General features: G+C 50.8%; 1 protein-coding gene across 4 annotated transcripts in view; it reads left to right on the top strand.

The window, feature by feature from the left end:
• Positions 1 to 11,775: 11,775 nt before the first annotated feature.
• The window catches only part of ANKRD26 (ankyrin repeat domain 26), a 76,841-nt gene continuing 72,647 nt past the window's right edge, over positions 11,776 to 15,969 (top strand). For all 4 annotated transcript variants that reach the window (XM_029073315.2, XM_029073317.2, XM_029073314.1 and 1 more), the window contains exons 1-4: positions 11,776 to 11,857; positions 12,448 to 12,621; positions 13,283 to 13,389; positions 14,817 to 14,954. In XM_029073315.2, the coding sequence (XP_028929148.1) occupies positions 11,852 to 11,857; positions 12,448 to 12,621; positions 13,283 to 13,389; positions 14,817 to 14,954 (425 nt within the window). In that variant the 5' untranslated portion in view covers positions 11,776 to 11,851. The remainder of the gene's footprint in view (positions 11,858 to 12,447; positions 12,622 to 13,282; positions 13,390 to 14,816; positions 14,955 to 15,969) is intronic.

The following is a 15,969-nucleotide window of genomic DNA, read 5'->3' on the forward strand; positions in this document are numbered from 1 at the left end:
ATATTTAGCATTGGGTTAGGTGTGCACAATGCTCCAGGTATCTGGGTTCTAATCCTGCCCCTGGTCTGCCGTGTGACCTTGGACGAGTCACTTAACTTCTTTGGGCCTCAGTTAACACATCTGTAAAATGGGGATCAAGACTGTGAGCCCCACGTGGGGCATGGACTTTGTCTAATGTAGTTAGCATGTCTCTACTCCAGTACTTACAGCAGCGTTTGACATATATTAAGTGCCCAACAAGTACTATTATTATTATCATTTCCAAAGCCTGTTACTCAAGGAATGCAAATTCCCAAAAAGAAAAGGGATCTTCCCTGATGGAGCTCCCTCTTTTTTTTTTAAATTTCTAAATTTTTTTAATGGTATTTAAGTGCTTATTGCATATCAAACTGATCTAAGCGCTGGGATAGATACAGGTTTTTCAGGTCGGGCACAATCTCTGCCTTCCATTCAGTCGTATTTACTGAGCGCTTACTATGTGCAGAGCACTGGAGCTCACAGTCTCAATTGGAGGGGAGAGGATTTAATTCCCATTTTACAGATGAGGTAACTGAGGGACAGAGAAGTTAAGTGACTTGCCCAGGTTCATCCAGCAAGCAATTGAAAGAGCCCAGGCAAAACCCATCCAGACCCATGTCAGCATATTTGGGACCAGATTCATAACTGCTTGAAGACCAGCTGTAGCTTGCAATTTCAGTTGCAAAAAATCCTGCCCCTTTTCAGTCTGTTACCCACATAAGCAAACGGTAAGAAGTGGGGGAGCTGGGGATCATCCTGGGTGCTCTGGATCTCTCATTGTGTTTTCTTCTAATTCACCTTCCCTCTATTCCAAGAGCTGTCCACTCTCTACCTGCAGATTTTTTTTTCTGTTATCTAACCCACACCTGCATAGAAACACTCGTCTCTCCATCTGACTTGCAGCTTTACTGTGGATGCCCATGTGTTGGGTAAATTATAGCTATGCAGCAGGTAATAATAATAAATATGGTATTTGCTAAATGCTTACTGTGTGCCAGGCACTGGATTAAGCACTGGGGTGAATACAAGCCCACCTACTGATACTTTTATTAACTTCCTAGTAGAAAACAGGAAAAGACAGGGTAGATGTGTTTTAGATCGCCTGGTGATCACTATTTTCTCACCCGTTACCCATGTCCTTGCCTGAGTGCTCAAGTCAATGAGAAATTGGGTGCAAATTATAACACCAGACTCCTTGTCATTTTCTAACCTGGGTAATTTCATCCACCAGGGCGATTCAGGCCAAAAAGGAATTTGCCACCTGGAAACTTAGCTACGAAACATGAGCCCGGGTGGGACAGGGACTGTGTCCAACCTGTCTTGTATATATCTTGTATATACCACAGTGTTTATTAGAGCGCTTGGTTCACAGTAAGTGCTTAACAAATACCACAATTAGTAGTATGAGCCCGGTCCCAGCGGACATAACCAGTGAGTGAGTTTTCTGTGGGTGGCACAACTCACGTACCGCGCACCGCCATGTCCAAGGCAACGATTTGAAAGTATTTGTTCCTCAGAGGCAGAAGGGTGGCTGTGAAAACCCAATCAGTAGCGCTAAGTAAATGCTGCCATTTTAAGCAGTCTCGCTCTCCCCTCCTACCTGCTTAGAGGACAGCCCAGAGATGAGCTAAGTGGAATGGCTGAACTGGGAGGAAGCTCAAAGGTCTGGGGAGACGGAACTTCCCGAATGCTCCAGGAAGGCCCTCGAACTGGCTTTCTGAATTACAAGTGGCTGCCCTAGAGACAGGCTAGCCCAAGCCAAACTACTTTTCTTACCACAGACCTGGATGAAAGAGATTTAATTAGCCCCTCAAGTGAGGAAACCTGCCAGTGAATAATAATGAGGAAACAGCCTCCTGCTGTGTGCCTAAATGTAAAATTAAATCAAGAACTGGGTGACTTTTGAGGCTGATTCCAATTAAGAAAAAAAAAAGCAAGCAACAAGCTCTTCCCAACATGTGTGTCCTCCAAAATTAACAACTCTAGACAGATCCAGGAAAAAGCAGATTTTTTTAAATGGCATTTTCTAAGTGCTTGCTAGGCACCAGGCACTGTACTAAGCACAGGGGGGTATACCAGTTAGTCAGGTTGGACACAGTCTGTGGCTCAGGCCTAATCCCCATTTTACAGGTGAGGTAACTGAGGCACAGAAAAGTGAAGTGATTTGCCTAAGGTCACACAGCAGGCGAGCGGCGGAGCCGGAATTAAAGCCCAGGTCCTTTTGACTTTATCCATTAGTCCGTGCTGCTTCACTTTTAACCAGGTGAAGAGACCCAGGATTAAAAACCAGTCCATTCAAGGACAAGCCGGTGTGGGCCAGGGAAACCCTGCTCCAAGGCTGCTGCTCTTTGGGTGACACCGGGCAAGCTGCTTGAGCCGAAATGACCTCCTGCCGTGCCCTTATTTATGCCCGCCAGGTGTGAGCAGAGGGGGAGGGAGATTAGACCACCAGCTAGTGAATGCCAGCCACCTGAGAACCCCCTCCCCTCCACACCTGGTTGACTCCGGTCCAGATCCCCCTTCTGAGGACTGTGAGAGCGAATGCTCTGTCTCGGTGGCACAAATGAGGTGGACACTGTGGCCACGTGGCTCTCGGGAGGGCCAGTCGCAATGTCTTGCGGTTGCTGATTTGCCCATGGGGATTGTCTCCCGAATTGACCCTGTCTGTTGACTGGCTAGCTGATTGACTGGCAGAAAGGGCCAGCTTCAGACACTTTGGTGCCGTGAGGAGGGAATCGATATCGCCTCCCTGATGTGATGAACGTGCCGGGACGGTGCCGGGCCTGCCACCCCGGCCCACCTGCACCCAGGGTCCACCTCCCCGTCCGGGGCCAAGGCGCTGGGCAGGGGGTAGCCACGCGGGAGCTGCCTTGGCAGATGTCGGGTGAGTACAGCGTTAAAACATTGGGCAGTGGCCTCGGGCCCATTCTCCTTAAGGCAAGATATATTTTAGCAGGGGTCGACATAGAATGGGGACATTGCTGCTGCTGTCCCACTGCTTCTGTCCAAAAAGAGCAGCAGCCTTTTGGGCGGTTGAACGGAATCCCCCGATAGTGATCGTTTCCATATTATTGTCAGTGGCGTTACGTGAGGATTTCGCCCTCAGCCCGCTTTTCCCCACTGGTTCGAATCTGGTCTTGATGGACGGCAGGGAGGGGTATTGAGGGGAAGGAGGAGGTACTGGTGGAACAAGTGAGGATGAGAGGCTTATCTGTCTTCCTCCTTTGCAGAGAGTTGAGTTCACTAGCTATTCTGGGGGAAACGTGCGTCGGATAAATCTTAAAAGTGAGTCTCCCCTCTGGTGGGAAGAGGTTAATTAATTGATGTTGGTATTTGTTAAGCGCTTACTATGTGCAGAGCACCGTTCTAAGCACTGGGGTAGATACAGGGTCATCAGGTTGTCCCACGTGGGGCTCACAGTCTTCATCCCTATTTCACAGACGAGGTCAATGAGGCACAGAGAAGTAAAGTGACTTGCCCACAGTCACACAGCTGACAAGTGGCAGATCCGGGATTCGAACCCATGACCTCTGACTTCCAAGCCCGGGCTCTTTCCACTGAGCCACGCTGCTTCTCATGTGAGACGCTCGGCCACTTGTCAGCTGGGTGACTTTGGGCAAGTCACTTAACTTCTCGGGGCCTCAGTTACCTCATCTGTAAAATGGGGATGAAGACTGTGAGCCCCACGTGGGACAACCTGATTCCCCCTGTGACTACCCCAGCGCTTAGAACAGTGCTCGGCACATAGTAAGCGCTTAACAAATACCAACATTATTATTATTATTATTATTAGAAGTGGCTTATAAGAGGTGGCTAAGAAGACTAACCCAGCATCCTTAGGAACACCAGCTGCCTTTCCCGTGAACCTCTGAAGGTGAAATGTCCTGCTCTGTAGGGTTTCGTGACTAATTTGGCAATTTTAAAATGGTATTTGTTAATGTGCCGGGTCCTGTACTAAGCGCTGGGGTGGATAGAAGCCAGTCAAGTTGGACACGGTCCCCGTCTTGGACGGGATTTGCAGTCTCAATCCCCATTTTATGGATGAGGTCTTGAAGGAAGCTCCTCGGGGAATCTCTGCTTATTTAGGCAAGCCCTATTTTACCACTTTAAACTTACCATGTTTTAGAACCCTGCAATTCCCCATCCATGGACATCTCCAGAAGTACTTCTCCTGCAGCACCACCTTCTAGCTCATCGCTATCACGCTGGTGAAAAGCGCGCTGTTTTGGATACGGCGAGTCCTGGAAGCAGCGTGGCTCAGTGGAAAGAGCCCGAGGTCGGGAGTCCGAGGTCATGGGTTCGAATGCCGGCCCCGCCACTTGTCAGCTGTGTGACCGTGGGCAAGTCACTTCACTTCTCTGGGCCTCAGTTCCCTCATCTGTAAAATGGGGATTAACTGTGAGCCTCACGTGGGACAACCTGATTACCCTGTGTCTACCTCGGCGCTTAGAACGGTGCTCTGCACATAGTAAGCGCTTAACAAATACCAGCATTATTATTGTTCATTCATTCAATAGTATTTATTGAGCGCTTACTATGTGCAGAGCACCGTACTAAGCGCTTGGAATGTACAAGTCGGCAACAGATAGAGACAGTTCCTGCCCTCTGACGGGCTTACGGTCTAATCGGGGGAGACGGACAGACGAGAACGATGGCGATAAATAGAGTCGAGGGGAAGAACATCTCGTAAAAACAATGGCAACTAAATAGAATCAGGGTGACGTACATCTCATTAAACAAAATAAACAGGGTGATGAAGATAGATACAGTCGAGCGGACGAGTACGGTGCCGAGGGGGTGGGACGGGAGAGGGGGAGGAGGAGAGGGAAAGGGGGGAGAAGAGGGTTTAGCCGGGGAGAGGTGAAGGGGGGGATAGAGGGAGCAGAGGGAAAAAGGGGGGAGCTCAGTCTGGGAAGGCCTCTTGGAGGAGGTCTACCCCAGCGCTTGCTGCTTGCCACTTAGTAATACGTTAAGGAATACCACGTTTATTTTTACTATTATCGTAATAATATAAACCCAACTTCAGTCACATTACTTCCTTACAAACATTTTTAGCTGCTGGAAGCTCCCTTTATTATTACACTAGCTTCCTTAAAAGCATTTACAGGTGCCGAAAGCCACAGATTGGGAACACACCACGCAGTTGCAGAGCATCGGCTCGGGAGTCAGTGGACGTGGTTCTCATCCCCGATCCGCCGCTTGTCAGCTGCGTGACTTTGGGCAAGTCACTCCACTTCTCCGGGCCTCAGTTCCCTCATCTGTGAAATGGGGATGAAGACCGTGAGTCCCACGTGGGACAACCTGATGACGTCGTATCTACCCCAGCGTTCAGAACGGTGCTCGGCACACAGTAAGAGCTTAACAAATACCGATATTATTATAGCATGTGCCAAGCGCTGGCGTCGATACAAGGTTGGGGCTCCCAGTCTTCATCCCCGTTTTACAGGAGCGGTAACTGCGGAACGGAGAAGTGAAGTCTATCCGTTGCCGACTTGTTCATTCCAAGCGCTTAGTACAGTGCTCTGCACATAGTAAGCGCTCAATAAATACTATTGGATGAATGAAAGCGGCTTGGCCAAAGTCACACAGCTGGTAAGTGGTGGAGCCGGGATTCGCGCTCCCTTCCTCTGATTCCCAAGCCCGTGCTCTTTCCACGGAGCCACGCTGCCGCTTGCACAGTAGGCGCTCGACAAATAGCGTTATGACTAATAACTCCCCTTTGCAACGTGGCTGCTGGTCGCCCACCGAGCGATTGGAAAAGGAGAGATGAGAACACCCCCTGTGGCCTCTCGCTAGGGTCTCCTTTGTCTCCCTCTCATTTATTGAGCATTTACTATGTGCAGAGCACTGACCTAAGCGCTTGGAACGAACAACTCGGCAACAGATGGAGACCATCCCTGCCCAGCGACGGGCTCACCGTCTAATCGGGGGAGACACACGGCAAAGCAAAACAGAACAAAACGAAAACAAGACAACATCAATCAAGCTAAACAGAAGCAAGGGGATGGACTCCTTATTAATAAAATAAATAGGGTAATCATATCCCGCTCCCTCCCCTAGGGTTTCATTCAGTCGTATTTATTGAGCGCTTACTAATAATAATAGTAATGTTGGTATTTAAGCACTTACTATGTGCAGAGCACTGCGTGGCGCAGTGGAAAGAGCACGGGCTTTGGAGTCAGGGCTCATGAGTTCGAATCCCAGCTCTGCCATTTGTCAGCTGTGTGACTGTGGGCAAGTCACTTAACTTCTCTGTGCCTCAGTTCCCTCATCTGTAAAATGGGGATTAAGACTGTGAGCCCCACGTGGGACAACCTGATTCCCCTGTGTCTACCCCAGCGCTTAGAACAGTGCTCTGCACATAGTAAGCGCTTAACAAATACCAACATTATTATTATTATTCTAAGCGCCGGGGTAGATACAGGGTAATCAGGTTGTCCCACGTGAGGCTCACAGTCTTCATCCCCATTTTACAGATGGGGCAACTGAGGCCCAGAGAAGCGAAGTGATTTGCCCACAGTCACACAGCTGACTAGTGGCAGAGCCGGGATGAGAACCCATGACCTCTGACTCCACAGCCCGGGCTCTTTCCACTGAGCCACGGTGTGCAGGGCAGTGCACTAAGCGCTTGGGATCATTCAGTCGTATTTACTGAGCGCTTACCGTGTGCAGGGCAGTGCACTACGCCCCTGGGATCATTCAGTCATATTTACTGAGCGCTTACCGTGTGCAGGGCAGTGTACTACGCGCCTGGGATCATTCAGTCGTATTTACTGAGCGCTTACCGTGTGCAGGGCAGTGCACTACGCGCCTGGGATCATTCAGTCGTATTTACTGAGCACTTACCGTGTGCAGGGCAGTGCACTACGCGCCTGGGATCATTCAGTCGTATTTACTGAGCACTTACCGTGTGCAGGGCAGTGCACTACGCGCCTGGGATCATTCAGTCGTATTTACTGAGCACTTACCGTGTGCAGGGCAGTGTACTACGCGCCTGGGATCATTCAGTCGTATTTACTGAGCGCTTACCGTGTGCAGGGCAGTGTACTACGCGCTTGGGATCATTCAGTCGTCTTTACTGAGCGCTTACTGTGTGCAGGGCAGTGTACTACCCGCTTGGGATCATTCAGTCGTCTTTACTGAGCGCTTACTGTGTGCAGGGCAGTGCACTAAGCGCTTGGGATGTACAATTTCAAGATAGAACCCCTCTCTGGCCCAGGCCGGGCTGACGAGCTAAACGCGCCCACCTCCTCACCGTCCCCCGTTCTGGCCTCTCCCGCCGTCGACCCCTGGCCCAAGTCCTACCACTGACCCCAGGACTGCCCTCCCTCCTCACCTCCGCCAAACTAATTCTCTTCCCCTCTTCAAAGCCCTACTGAGAGCTCACCTCCTCCAAGAGGCCTTCCCAGACTGAGCTTCCCCTTTGGCCCCCCTTCACCTCCCCTCAGCGAAGCCTCCATTTCCCCCCCCTTTCCCTCTGCTCTTCCCCCTCTCCCCTCCCCTCAGCACTGTGCTCGTCCGCTCAATTGTATAGATTTTTATTATCCTATTTATTTTGTTAATGAGACGTCCATCCCCTTGATTCCCTTTATCGCTATCGTTTTTGTCTGTCCGTCTCCCCCGATTAGACTGTAAACCCGTCAAAGGGCAGGGACTGTCTCTACCTGTTACCGATCTGTCCATTCCAAGCGCTCAGTACAGTGCTCTGCACCTAGAGAAGCCGCGTGGCTCCGTGGAAAGAGCCCGGGCTTGGGAATCAGAGGTCATGGGTCCCAACCCCGGATCTGCCGCCTGTCAGCTGTGACTGTGGGCAAGTCACTACTCGGTGCCTCAGTGACCACCTCTGTAAAATGGGGATTAACTGGGAGCCTGACGTGGGACGACCCGATGACCCTGTCTCTCCCCCAGCGCTTAGAACAGCGCTCTGCACAGAGCAAGCGCTTACCAGATACCCCCATTATGATTACTATAAGTCGTATGGAATGGAATGATTCACTATTCCATGATTAGAATTGAACGATTAGCGTGTAGAACGATTAGGACTGAGTGATTAGACTGCAAGCCCGTCAAAGGGCAGGGACGGTCTCTCTCTGTGGCCCATCTGTCCATTCCAAGCGCTCAGTCCAGTGCTCTGCACCCAGTGAGCGCTCAATCAATACTATCGAATGGATGAATGGGCAGGGCCGGTCTCTGCCTGTGGCCGCTTTGTCCCTTCCAAGCGCTCAGCCCAGTGCCCTGCACGGCGGAGGCGCTCAGATCAATCCCAGGGCATGAATGAGCGTTGAACGCCCCCGGCTTGGCGCATGCGCCGCCTCTCCCCTCGTGCACGCGCGTTGGGGGCCGGAGAGGGCAAGGGGCGCGGCGCATGCGCGGTGCGGCCGTCGGCGCCCGGGCCGCGCCGTTGCTAGGGTCGCCGCCCGTTGCCGGGGAGGGAGGGAGGGAGGGGGGGTCGGACCGACCGGTCCTGTCCGGTTGGGTCCGGTCCCGCCCGGTCTTGTCGGGGTGGGTCGGGTTGGGCCCCGCGCGATGGAGGCGGGGCGGTGGGGCTCGGGGGTCCCGGGCAGCCCCGACGGCCCCGCTCCGGCCTTCGCCGCCAGGGTCAGGACCTTCTTCAAGTTGGGGTCGAAGAAGAAGCAGAAGAAGCAGCAGCGGCAGCAGCAGCGGCAGCAGCAGCAGCGCGGGCAGGGCCTGCTGCCGCGGCCGGGGCCGGGGCCGGGCTCGGGGCGGCGGGGCAGCCCCCGGACAACGCTCCTTCCCGCCCCCCCGACGCCCCCGACCCCCGCGACCCCCCCGAGCCCCGCGACCCCGCCGGCCCGGCCGGGCTACCGTCTGCACCCCAAGGAGCTGGGGAAGCTGCACCGCGCCGCCTGGGACGGCGACACCTTCCGCGTCCAGCACCTCCTGCTCCTCCGCAAGCACGACCTCGACCAGCCCGACAGGGCCAACAGGTGCCCCCCCTTCCCCTTCCCCTTCCCCTTCCCCTTCCCCTTCCCCTTCCCCTTTCCCTTCTCGCCGGGGACGGCCCCCTGAGGATAATAATGGATGGCATCTGCTAAGCGCTCACTCTGTGCCCGGCCCTGCTTTCCCCTCCTTTCCCTCTGCTGCTCCTCCCCCTCTCCCCTCCCCTCAGCACTGTGCTCGTCCGCTCACTGTATATAATAAGAATAATCTTGGCATCTGCTTAGCGCTCACTCTGTGCCCGGCCTTGCTTTCCCCCCTTGCCCTCTGCTGCTCCTCCCCCTCTCCCCTCCCCTCAGCACTGTGCTCGTCCACTCAACTGCATATAATAAGAATAATCTTGGTATCTGTTAAACGCTCACTATGTGCCCAGCCCAGCTTTCCCTCCTTTCCCTCTGCTGCTCCTCCCCCTCTCCCCTCCCCTCAGCACTGTGCTCGTCCGCTCAACTGTATATAATAAGAATAATCTTGGCATCTGTTAAGCGCTTAACTAGGTGCCGAGCACTGTTCTAAGCGCTGGGGGAGATACAGGGTCATCCGGTTGTCCCACGTGAGGCTCACAGTCTTCATCCCCATTTGACAGATGAGGGAACTGAGGCCCAGAGAAGTGAAGTGAGTTGCCCACAGGCACCCAGCTGACAAGTGGCAGAGCCGGGATTCGAACCCACGACCTCGGACTCCGAAGCCCAGGCTCTTTCCACCGAGCCACGCTGCTTCTCCATGTGTCAAGCACTGTACTAAGCACTGGGCGCTGTAATCGGGGGACTCGTTCAGCGCCACGTGCCGGGCGCTTGTAACTAGAGGACCTGTTCAGCACTTACCATGTGCCAGGCACCGTACTAAGCACTGGGCACTATAATTCGAGGACTTGTTCAGAGCTTACTTTGTGCCAAGCGCTGTTCTAAACACTGGGGTAGATACAAGGTAGCCGGGTTGGACCCGATCCCCGTCCCCCACAGGGCACACCTCCAGTGCTTAGAACAGTGCTCGACGCATAGGAAGGGCTTAACAAATACAATCGTCATTATTGATCCCCGTTTTACAGCTGAGGGAACTGAGGCCCAGGGAAGGGCCGTGCCCCAGGTCACACACACGTGGCAGAACTGGGATTAGAACCCATGACCTTTTGATTTCCAGGCCCCTGCGCTACCCCTAAGCCGCTTACTGTCTTAAGTGCTGGAGGAGATACAAGCAGCGTGGCTCAGTGGAAAGAGCACGGGCTTTGGAGTCAGAGGTCATGGGTTCGAACCCCGGCTCGGCCACTTGGCAGCTGTGTGACTTTGGGCAAGGCACTTCACTTCTCGGGGCCTCAGTTACCTCATCTGTAAAACGGGGATTAAGACTGTGAGCCCCACGTGGGACAACCCGATTCCCCTGTGGCTACCCCAGCGCTTAGAACAGTGGTCGGCACATAGTGAGCGCTTAACAAATACCAACGTTATTATACAAGATACTCAGGGTGGACACAATCCCTTCCTCACCTAGAGCACGTCGTCTCAATCCCCACTTTAAAGATGAGGTGCCTACACTTGTCCTAAATTCCTTGCCAGTTCTCTCCTTGACCCCTCCAATCTGGCAAGGGAGGAGGCAGTTGTGATGATGTTTTTTCTCCCCCAGTGCTTTAAAGCAGTGTGGCTTACTGGAAATGATGTTGAGGAGGATGGTATTTCCTCAGAGCTTACTATGTGCCAGGCACTCTGCTAAGCACTGGGGTGGAGACAAGCAAATTGAGTTGGACACAGTCCCCGTCCCATGTGGGGCTCGCAGTCTCAATCCCCCATTTTAATATTCATTCAGTCGTATTTATTGACGACGATGGTATTTAAGCGCTTACTATGTGCCAAACACTGTTCTAAGCACTGGAGTGATTTTTTTTTTTTTTTGGTTAAGCACTTATTATATGCCAAGCACTGTTTTAAGCGCTGGGGTAGATAGAATGTAAGCAGTTTTTCCCACGTGGGGCTCACAGTCTTAATTCCCATTTTACAGATGAGGGAACTGAGGCACAGAGAAGTTGTGTCTTGCCTAAGGTCACACAGCAGACAAGTGGAGGAGCGGGATTAGTTCTGTGTGCAGGGCACTGTACTAAACACTTGGAAAGGGCAATTCAGTAATAGAGAGAGACAATCCCGGCGCACAGCGGGCTTCACGATAATAACGGTGGAATTTTTTAAGGGCTTACCATGTGCCAGGCGCCGTACCAAGCGCCGGGGGTGGATGCAAGCGAAGCAGGTTGGACACGGTCCCTGTCCCACATGGGGCTCACAGCCCCACTACCCGTTTTACAGATGAGGGAACTGAGGTGCAGAGAAGTGAAGGGATTTGCCCAAGGTCACACAACGGGCGCGTGACGGAGCCGAGATTAGAACCCGTGACCTTCGGACTCCCAGGCCTGTGCTCTTTCCACTCTGCCCTGCTGCTACTCGTGGAAACCACGTGGTCCTGGTTTGCCACTGACCTGCATAACCTTTCTGCCTCAGTTACAAAGGGGGGGGGGGAGGGGAGCCAGGTGTTCCAGCCCCTAATCCCCCACCCGCCAAGGAGGCTGGCTGGAGGCTCCGCCCGACGGCTCTGGCCGGCTGCTGTCCACAGAGCCCTACGGCAACAATTTGGGGGACACAGGAGCCGCCTGACACCCCTGAGAAACTCATTTCAGATGATCTGGGCTGTGGGCCGAAGAGTGATTCGCCTTTTGTTTTAAAATGAGTTAACTTGTTTGATTTCGGTTCCCTTAACATGCTGTCTAACTTGTGCTACATTTTATAGGACACCGTTGCACCTTGCCTGTGCCAAGGGATTTCCAGAAGTTGTGAGTCTCTTAGTTGAAAATAAATGCAAACTGAACCTCTTTGACAGTGATAACCAATCTCCCCTGATGAAGGTAAGTACCATGAGTCTGTATGAAATGTATACGTATCATTTTAGTAGAAGATGCCTTTTGCTGTCCTTCACTTGTATTTCCCCTCTAGACCATAAGCGCCTGTTGTTGTTTTTTTAAAAAATTGAAGTGCTTGCTAGGTACTAAGCGCTGGAGCTAATCAGGTTGGACACGGTCTATGTCCCACGTGGGGCGCGCAGTCTTAATCTCCATTGCACAGATGAGGTAATTGAGGCACCGAGAAATAAAAGGACTTTGCCCGAGGTCACACCGCAGACGAGAGGCAGAGCTGGGATCAGAACCCAGGTCCCCTGACTCCCGGGCCCGTGAAGGGAATATATCTATCGATTCTGCTATATTGTATTCTCTGAAGCTTTTAGAACAGGCCTCTGCCCACAGCTAGAGCTCAATATAGACGATTGTTCGATCGATTAATAAGATAGCGGGGACTGTTGTCCGTAGGTACCATCGGGGCGGTTCCCTTCCAGCATGACAGGTGACTAGAAATATCTATATTTGATCTCTCTTACTGTCTTTTGAACTAGTCTGGGCTTACTTAATGTAGAATCTAATTCCGTTGGTTTGATTCGTAGGCAATAGAATGCCAGAAGGAACAGTGTGCAATTATCCTGCTGGATCACGATGCAGACCCCAACCTTGTGGATGCCAAGCACAATACTGCCCTTCATTACGCTGCCTTAATTCCGAATGTATCTTTAGCAGGACATCTGCTTGAACACCGAGCTCATATTGACGTGCAAAACCAGGTAGTTTACTTTCTTGTACAAAGAGTCACCTCCGTTCCGTTCACAGAAACCTAGGTTTTTGCCTCTTCACGTCGATCAGCAGTTCTCTGACTCCCCTAAACAGAAGGCCCTCCCACCTCTTAAAGCTTTCCTTCAGATCTCCAAGCCATCTGCGGATTAGGGATCAGTGACGCTGATTTAGTTGTGTCTTTGGAAGCAGATGTTGCGTCAACCGTTCGGCTGGTTTGAGACTGCCCGCCAGTGGCCCCGGTTTTAGAAAGCTGGGTTTAACGTGGGCATTCTAGATACTTTGGTAGTGTAAAAACCCTTCAAATAATAATAATAATAATCAGTTTGATCAATATCAAATAAATGTTGATCGCTGTGCTTGTGTCTCAGGAAAATTGCTCAGGATTGAGTGGGTTTTGAAATTGTTTCATATTCTGAAAGGGATCCCTTAATATCAGAGCACGGAGCCCATTAAGGAAGTAGTTACTAATAATGGTACCCAGATATGATATAGTTACACGGGACAAGCTCTCTAGTAGTTTGTGAGGACTTATTTCTTAATTCCAACCTTATTTTTTAATCCATCCGTAGTCCATTAAATGTCCAACTGGCATTTGGTTCCCGAGCGAGATGCTATATAATTTCCAAGGTAACTTGTTAAAACTTTTTGCAGGAGGGATACACACCACTCTTGCTGGCTGTAATTCAAAATCACCAAGAAATGGTGGAGTTCCTCCTTAAGAAAGGAGCAGATGTGAATGCCCGGGATAACTTTAAAAGGTTTGTAATTCCTGAAGTTAAGAATCTTTTGGGAGAATCTTTAGAAACTCACCAGAGTTAAAAGGAGGTTGCTAATAATAATAGTGATGGCGACATTTGTTAAGTGCTTCCCGTGAGCCAGCCGCTGTCTGAAATGCTGGGGTAGATATGAGGCAGTCGGGATGGACTCTGGTCCCCGTCCTATTTATTGGGCTCACCATCTTAATCCCCATTTTGCAGATGAGGTGACAGGCACAGCGAAGTGAAGTGACTTTCCTAAGGTCACACAGTCTGTTGCCGACAGAGCCGAGGGGGCCCTGACACCTTCAGGAAAGCCATCAGAACGGCGCAATCTCATCGGCTCAGTCCTCTCCGCCCGAGCCCCGGATGTGCTGCCAGCTTTCATTCGTTCATTCAGTCATATTGATTGAGCGCTTACTGTGTGTGGAGCACTGTACTAAGCGCTTGGGAGAGTACAATGCAACGATAAACAGATGTGGCCACCCACGTGCCCAGTGGTACTTTGATGTGCCCCAGGCTTACGTGTACTTGGTTGTAAACCTGTACCCTCAGTCCAACTCTGAGTTCTCTGCTTTTGAAAGAAGTCCTGACTCATGGGCCTTTTAACCTGTGTCATTTCCCCCCTCCCCTCCCACACACAAGTTTCTTCCCTACTTGTGTGTGTATTCTTGTGTACTTGTACACAAGTACTTGTGAACATGCGTACTTGTGTACAAGTGTACTTGTGCACAAGACGTACTTGTTTACATGCGTACCTGTGTACCTGAAGTACTCGTGTACAAGCACACACTTGTACTTGTGTACAAGAAGTACTTGTGTACTTCTTCCCTAGGAGAAGCAGCATGGCTCAGTGGAAAGAGCCCGGGCTTGGGAGTCAGAGATCATGGGTTCGAATCCCGGCTCGGCCACTTGTCAGCTGTGTGACTGTGGGCAAGTCACTTCACTTCTCTGGGCCTCAGTTACCTCATCTGTAAAATGGGGATGAAGACTGTGAGCCTCACGTGGGACAACCTGATTACCCTGTGTCTACCCCGGCGCTTAGAACAGTGCTCTGCACTTAGTAAGCGCTTAACAGACACCAACATTATTATTATTATTATTACTTCCCGAATTATCCTTTAGAATTTTCGCTGATAGATACTGTCCCCTCAGTTCTTGAGTCCCATTAGGTTGTAAACTCCTGGAGGGTGGGAATTACATCTTCCACCTCAATTGAACCGTCCCAAATGCTTAACACAGTGTTCTGAACATGGTAGGAACTCTGTGAAGACTATCGATTGAGTCTTTCTAGGACATGATGAGCCTTCTAGTTCTTTTGTGTGTGTTTATGTGTGGGTGTTTTAGTAGCATAATTCTTAGCTTACATTCTTTGCAAAGAAAGACTTTCTCTAAAATAATTGAGTGAATTTTTCTCTTTGTTATCTTAGAACAGCCCTAATTCTTGCTGCCAAGGGTGAACAAACCGGTATGATCAAACTTCTCCTCGAGCACAATGCCGATACATACCTTGAGGATGATCAAGGATGGACAGCAGAGAACCATGCTACTTTTAGTGGTTTTCATGCGTAAGTAAGATCCTAGAAACCATAATGCTCTTTTTATGAGCCAACTTGAAAATCTGCCTTTCTTCCCTGTTTCTGAGATTTTCATTAAGCTGTTTTGGGTATCTACTCAAGGACACAAAATCAGAACCCACAAAAATATGTTCTGAGACTATTTCCATCAACTTTGACATTTTGAGATCTGCCAGCTCCCAGAAACCTCCAACCCTGCTGCAGGTGGACTTTCTGGAGTCTTTTTTGTTTTTGCCACATGCACCCCTACTCTCCCTGTCCCCTCCCCCCAGCCCACCCCCATCCTTGTTTCTCCTTTTTTTCCATCCCTTTCTCTGTTCGTTGTTCCTCTCTCCCTTTCCTGGTCCCTGGAATCCTATTTTCTCCCTTTATTTATCTCCTTATAGTTTCCTTCCAATGTCCTCTTCCTCACTTTCTTCCTTTTTTTTTTTTTCCGTCCCACCTCCCATCTTCTTTTCATTTGATTTCTGTAAAGAATTCCCATTCCCAACGAGCCCTCTATGTGGAATCTCTTCCTCTCCCTGGAGGTCTTCTTCCTTTATGCATGTCCTTTACCCTGGCCTCTTCTCTCTGGGAATCTGTACATCCAATGGAACAAACTCTCTCTCTATGAAAATGGTGGGCCACAGGGTATGCTCAGTGGTACTGACATAGGAACTGGAAGTCAACCGAACAGGAAGCCATAGGCTTCTGCTCCCAAAGGAACAGAAATAGGAAGGTTAACTGTGTTCTCTGCAAGATTGCTTGGGGCGGAGGATTATTTCTGTGTCTGTGCTAGGTATTATGGTGGATTCCCTCCCCCTTTTCCCCCCTAACGGTGCAGAAAGCCGTTTTGAGGTGGGGATGGGTGTTCTGCCTTCCTTGCAGGTTTTGATCATTCTGCCAACATAGAGCAGCATGACTGAGGTCATGGGACCGTTTTCTAAATCACCTCCTCAAGGCACTTTGTGAAATGATGCTAGAGTCTGGAGCTGGCCTGAGATAGCTTAAGTTCTGAGTCACATAT

Source organism: Ornithorhynchus anatinus, chromosome 10, assembly GCF_004115215.2.
Source record: "Ornithorhynchus anatinus isolate Pmale09 chromosome 10, mOrnAna1.pri.v4, whole genome shotgun sequence".
NCBI classification, from domain to species: Eukaryota; Metazoa; Chordata; class Mammalia; order Monotremata; family Ornithorhynchidae; genus Ornithorhynchus; species Ornithorhynchus anatinus.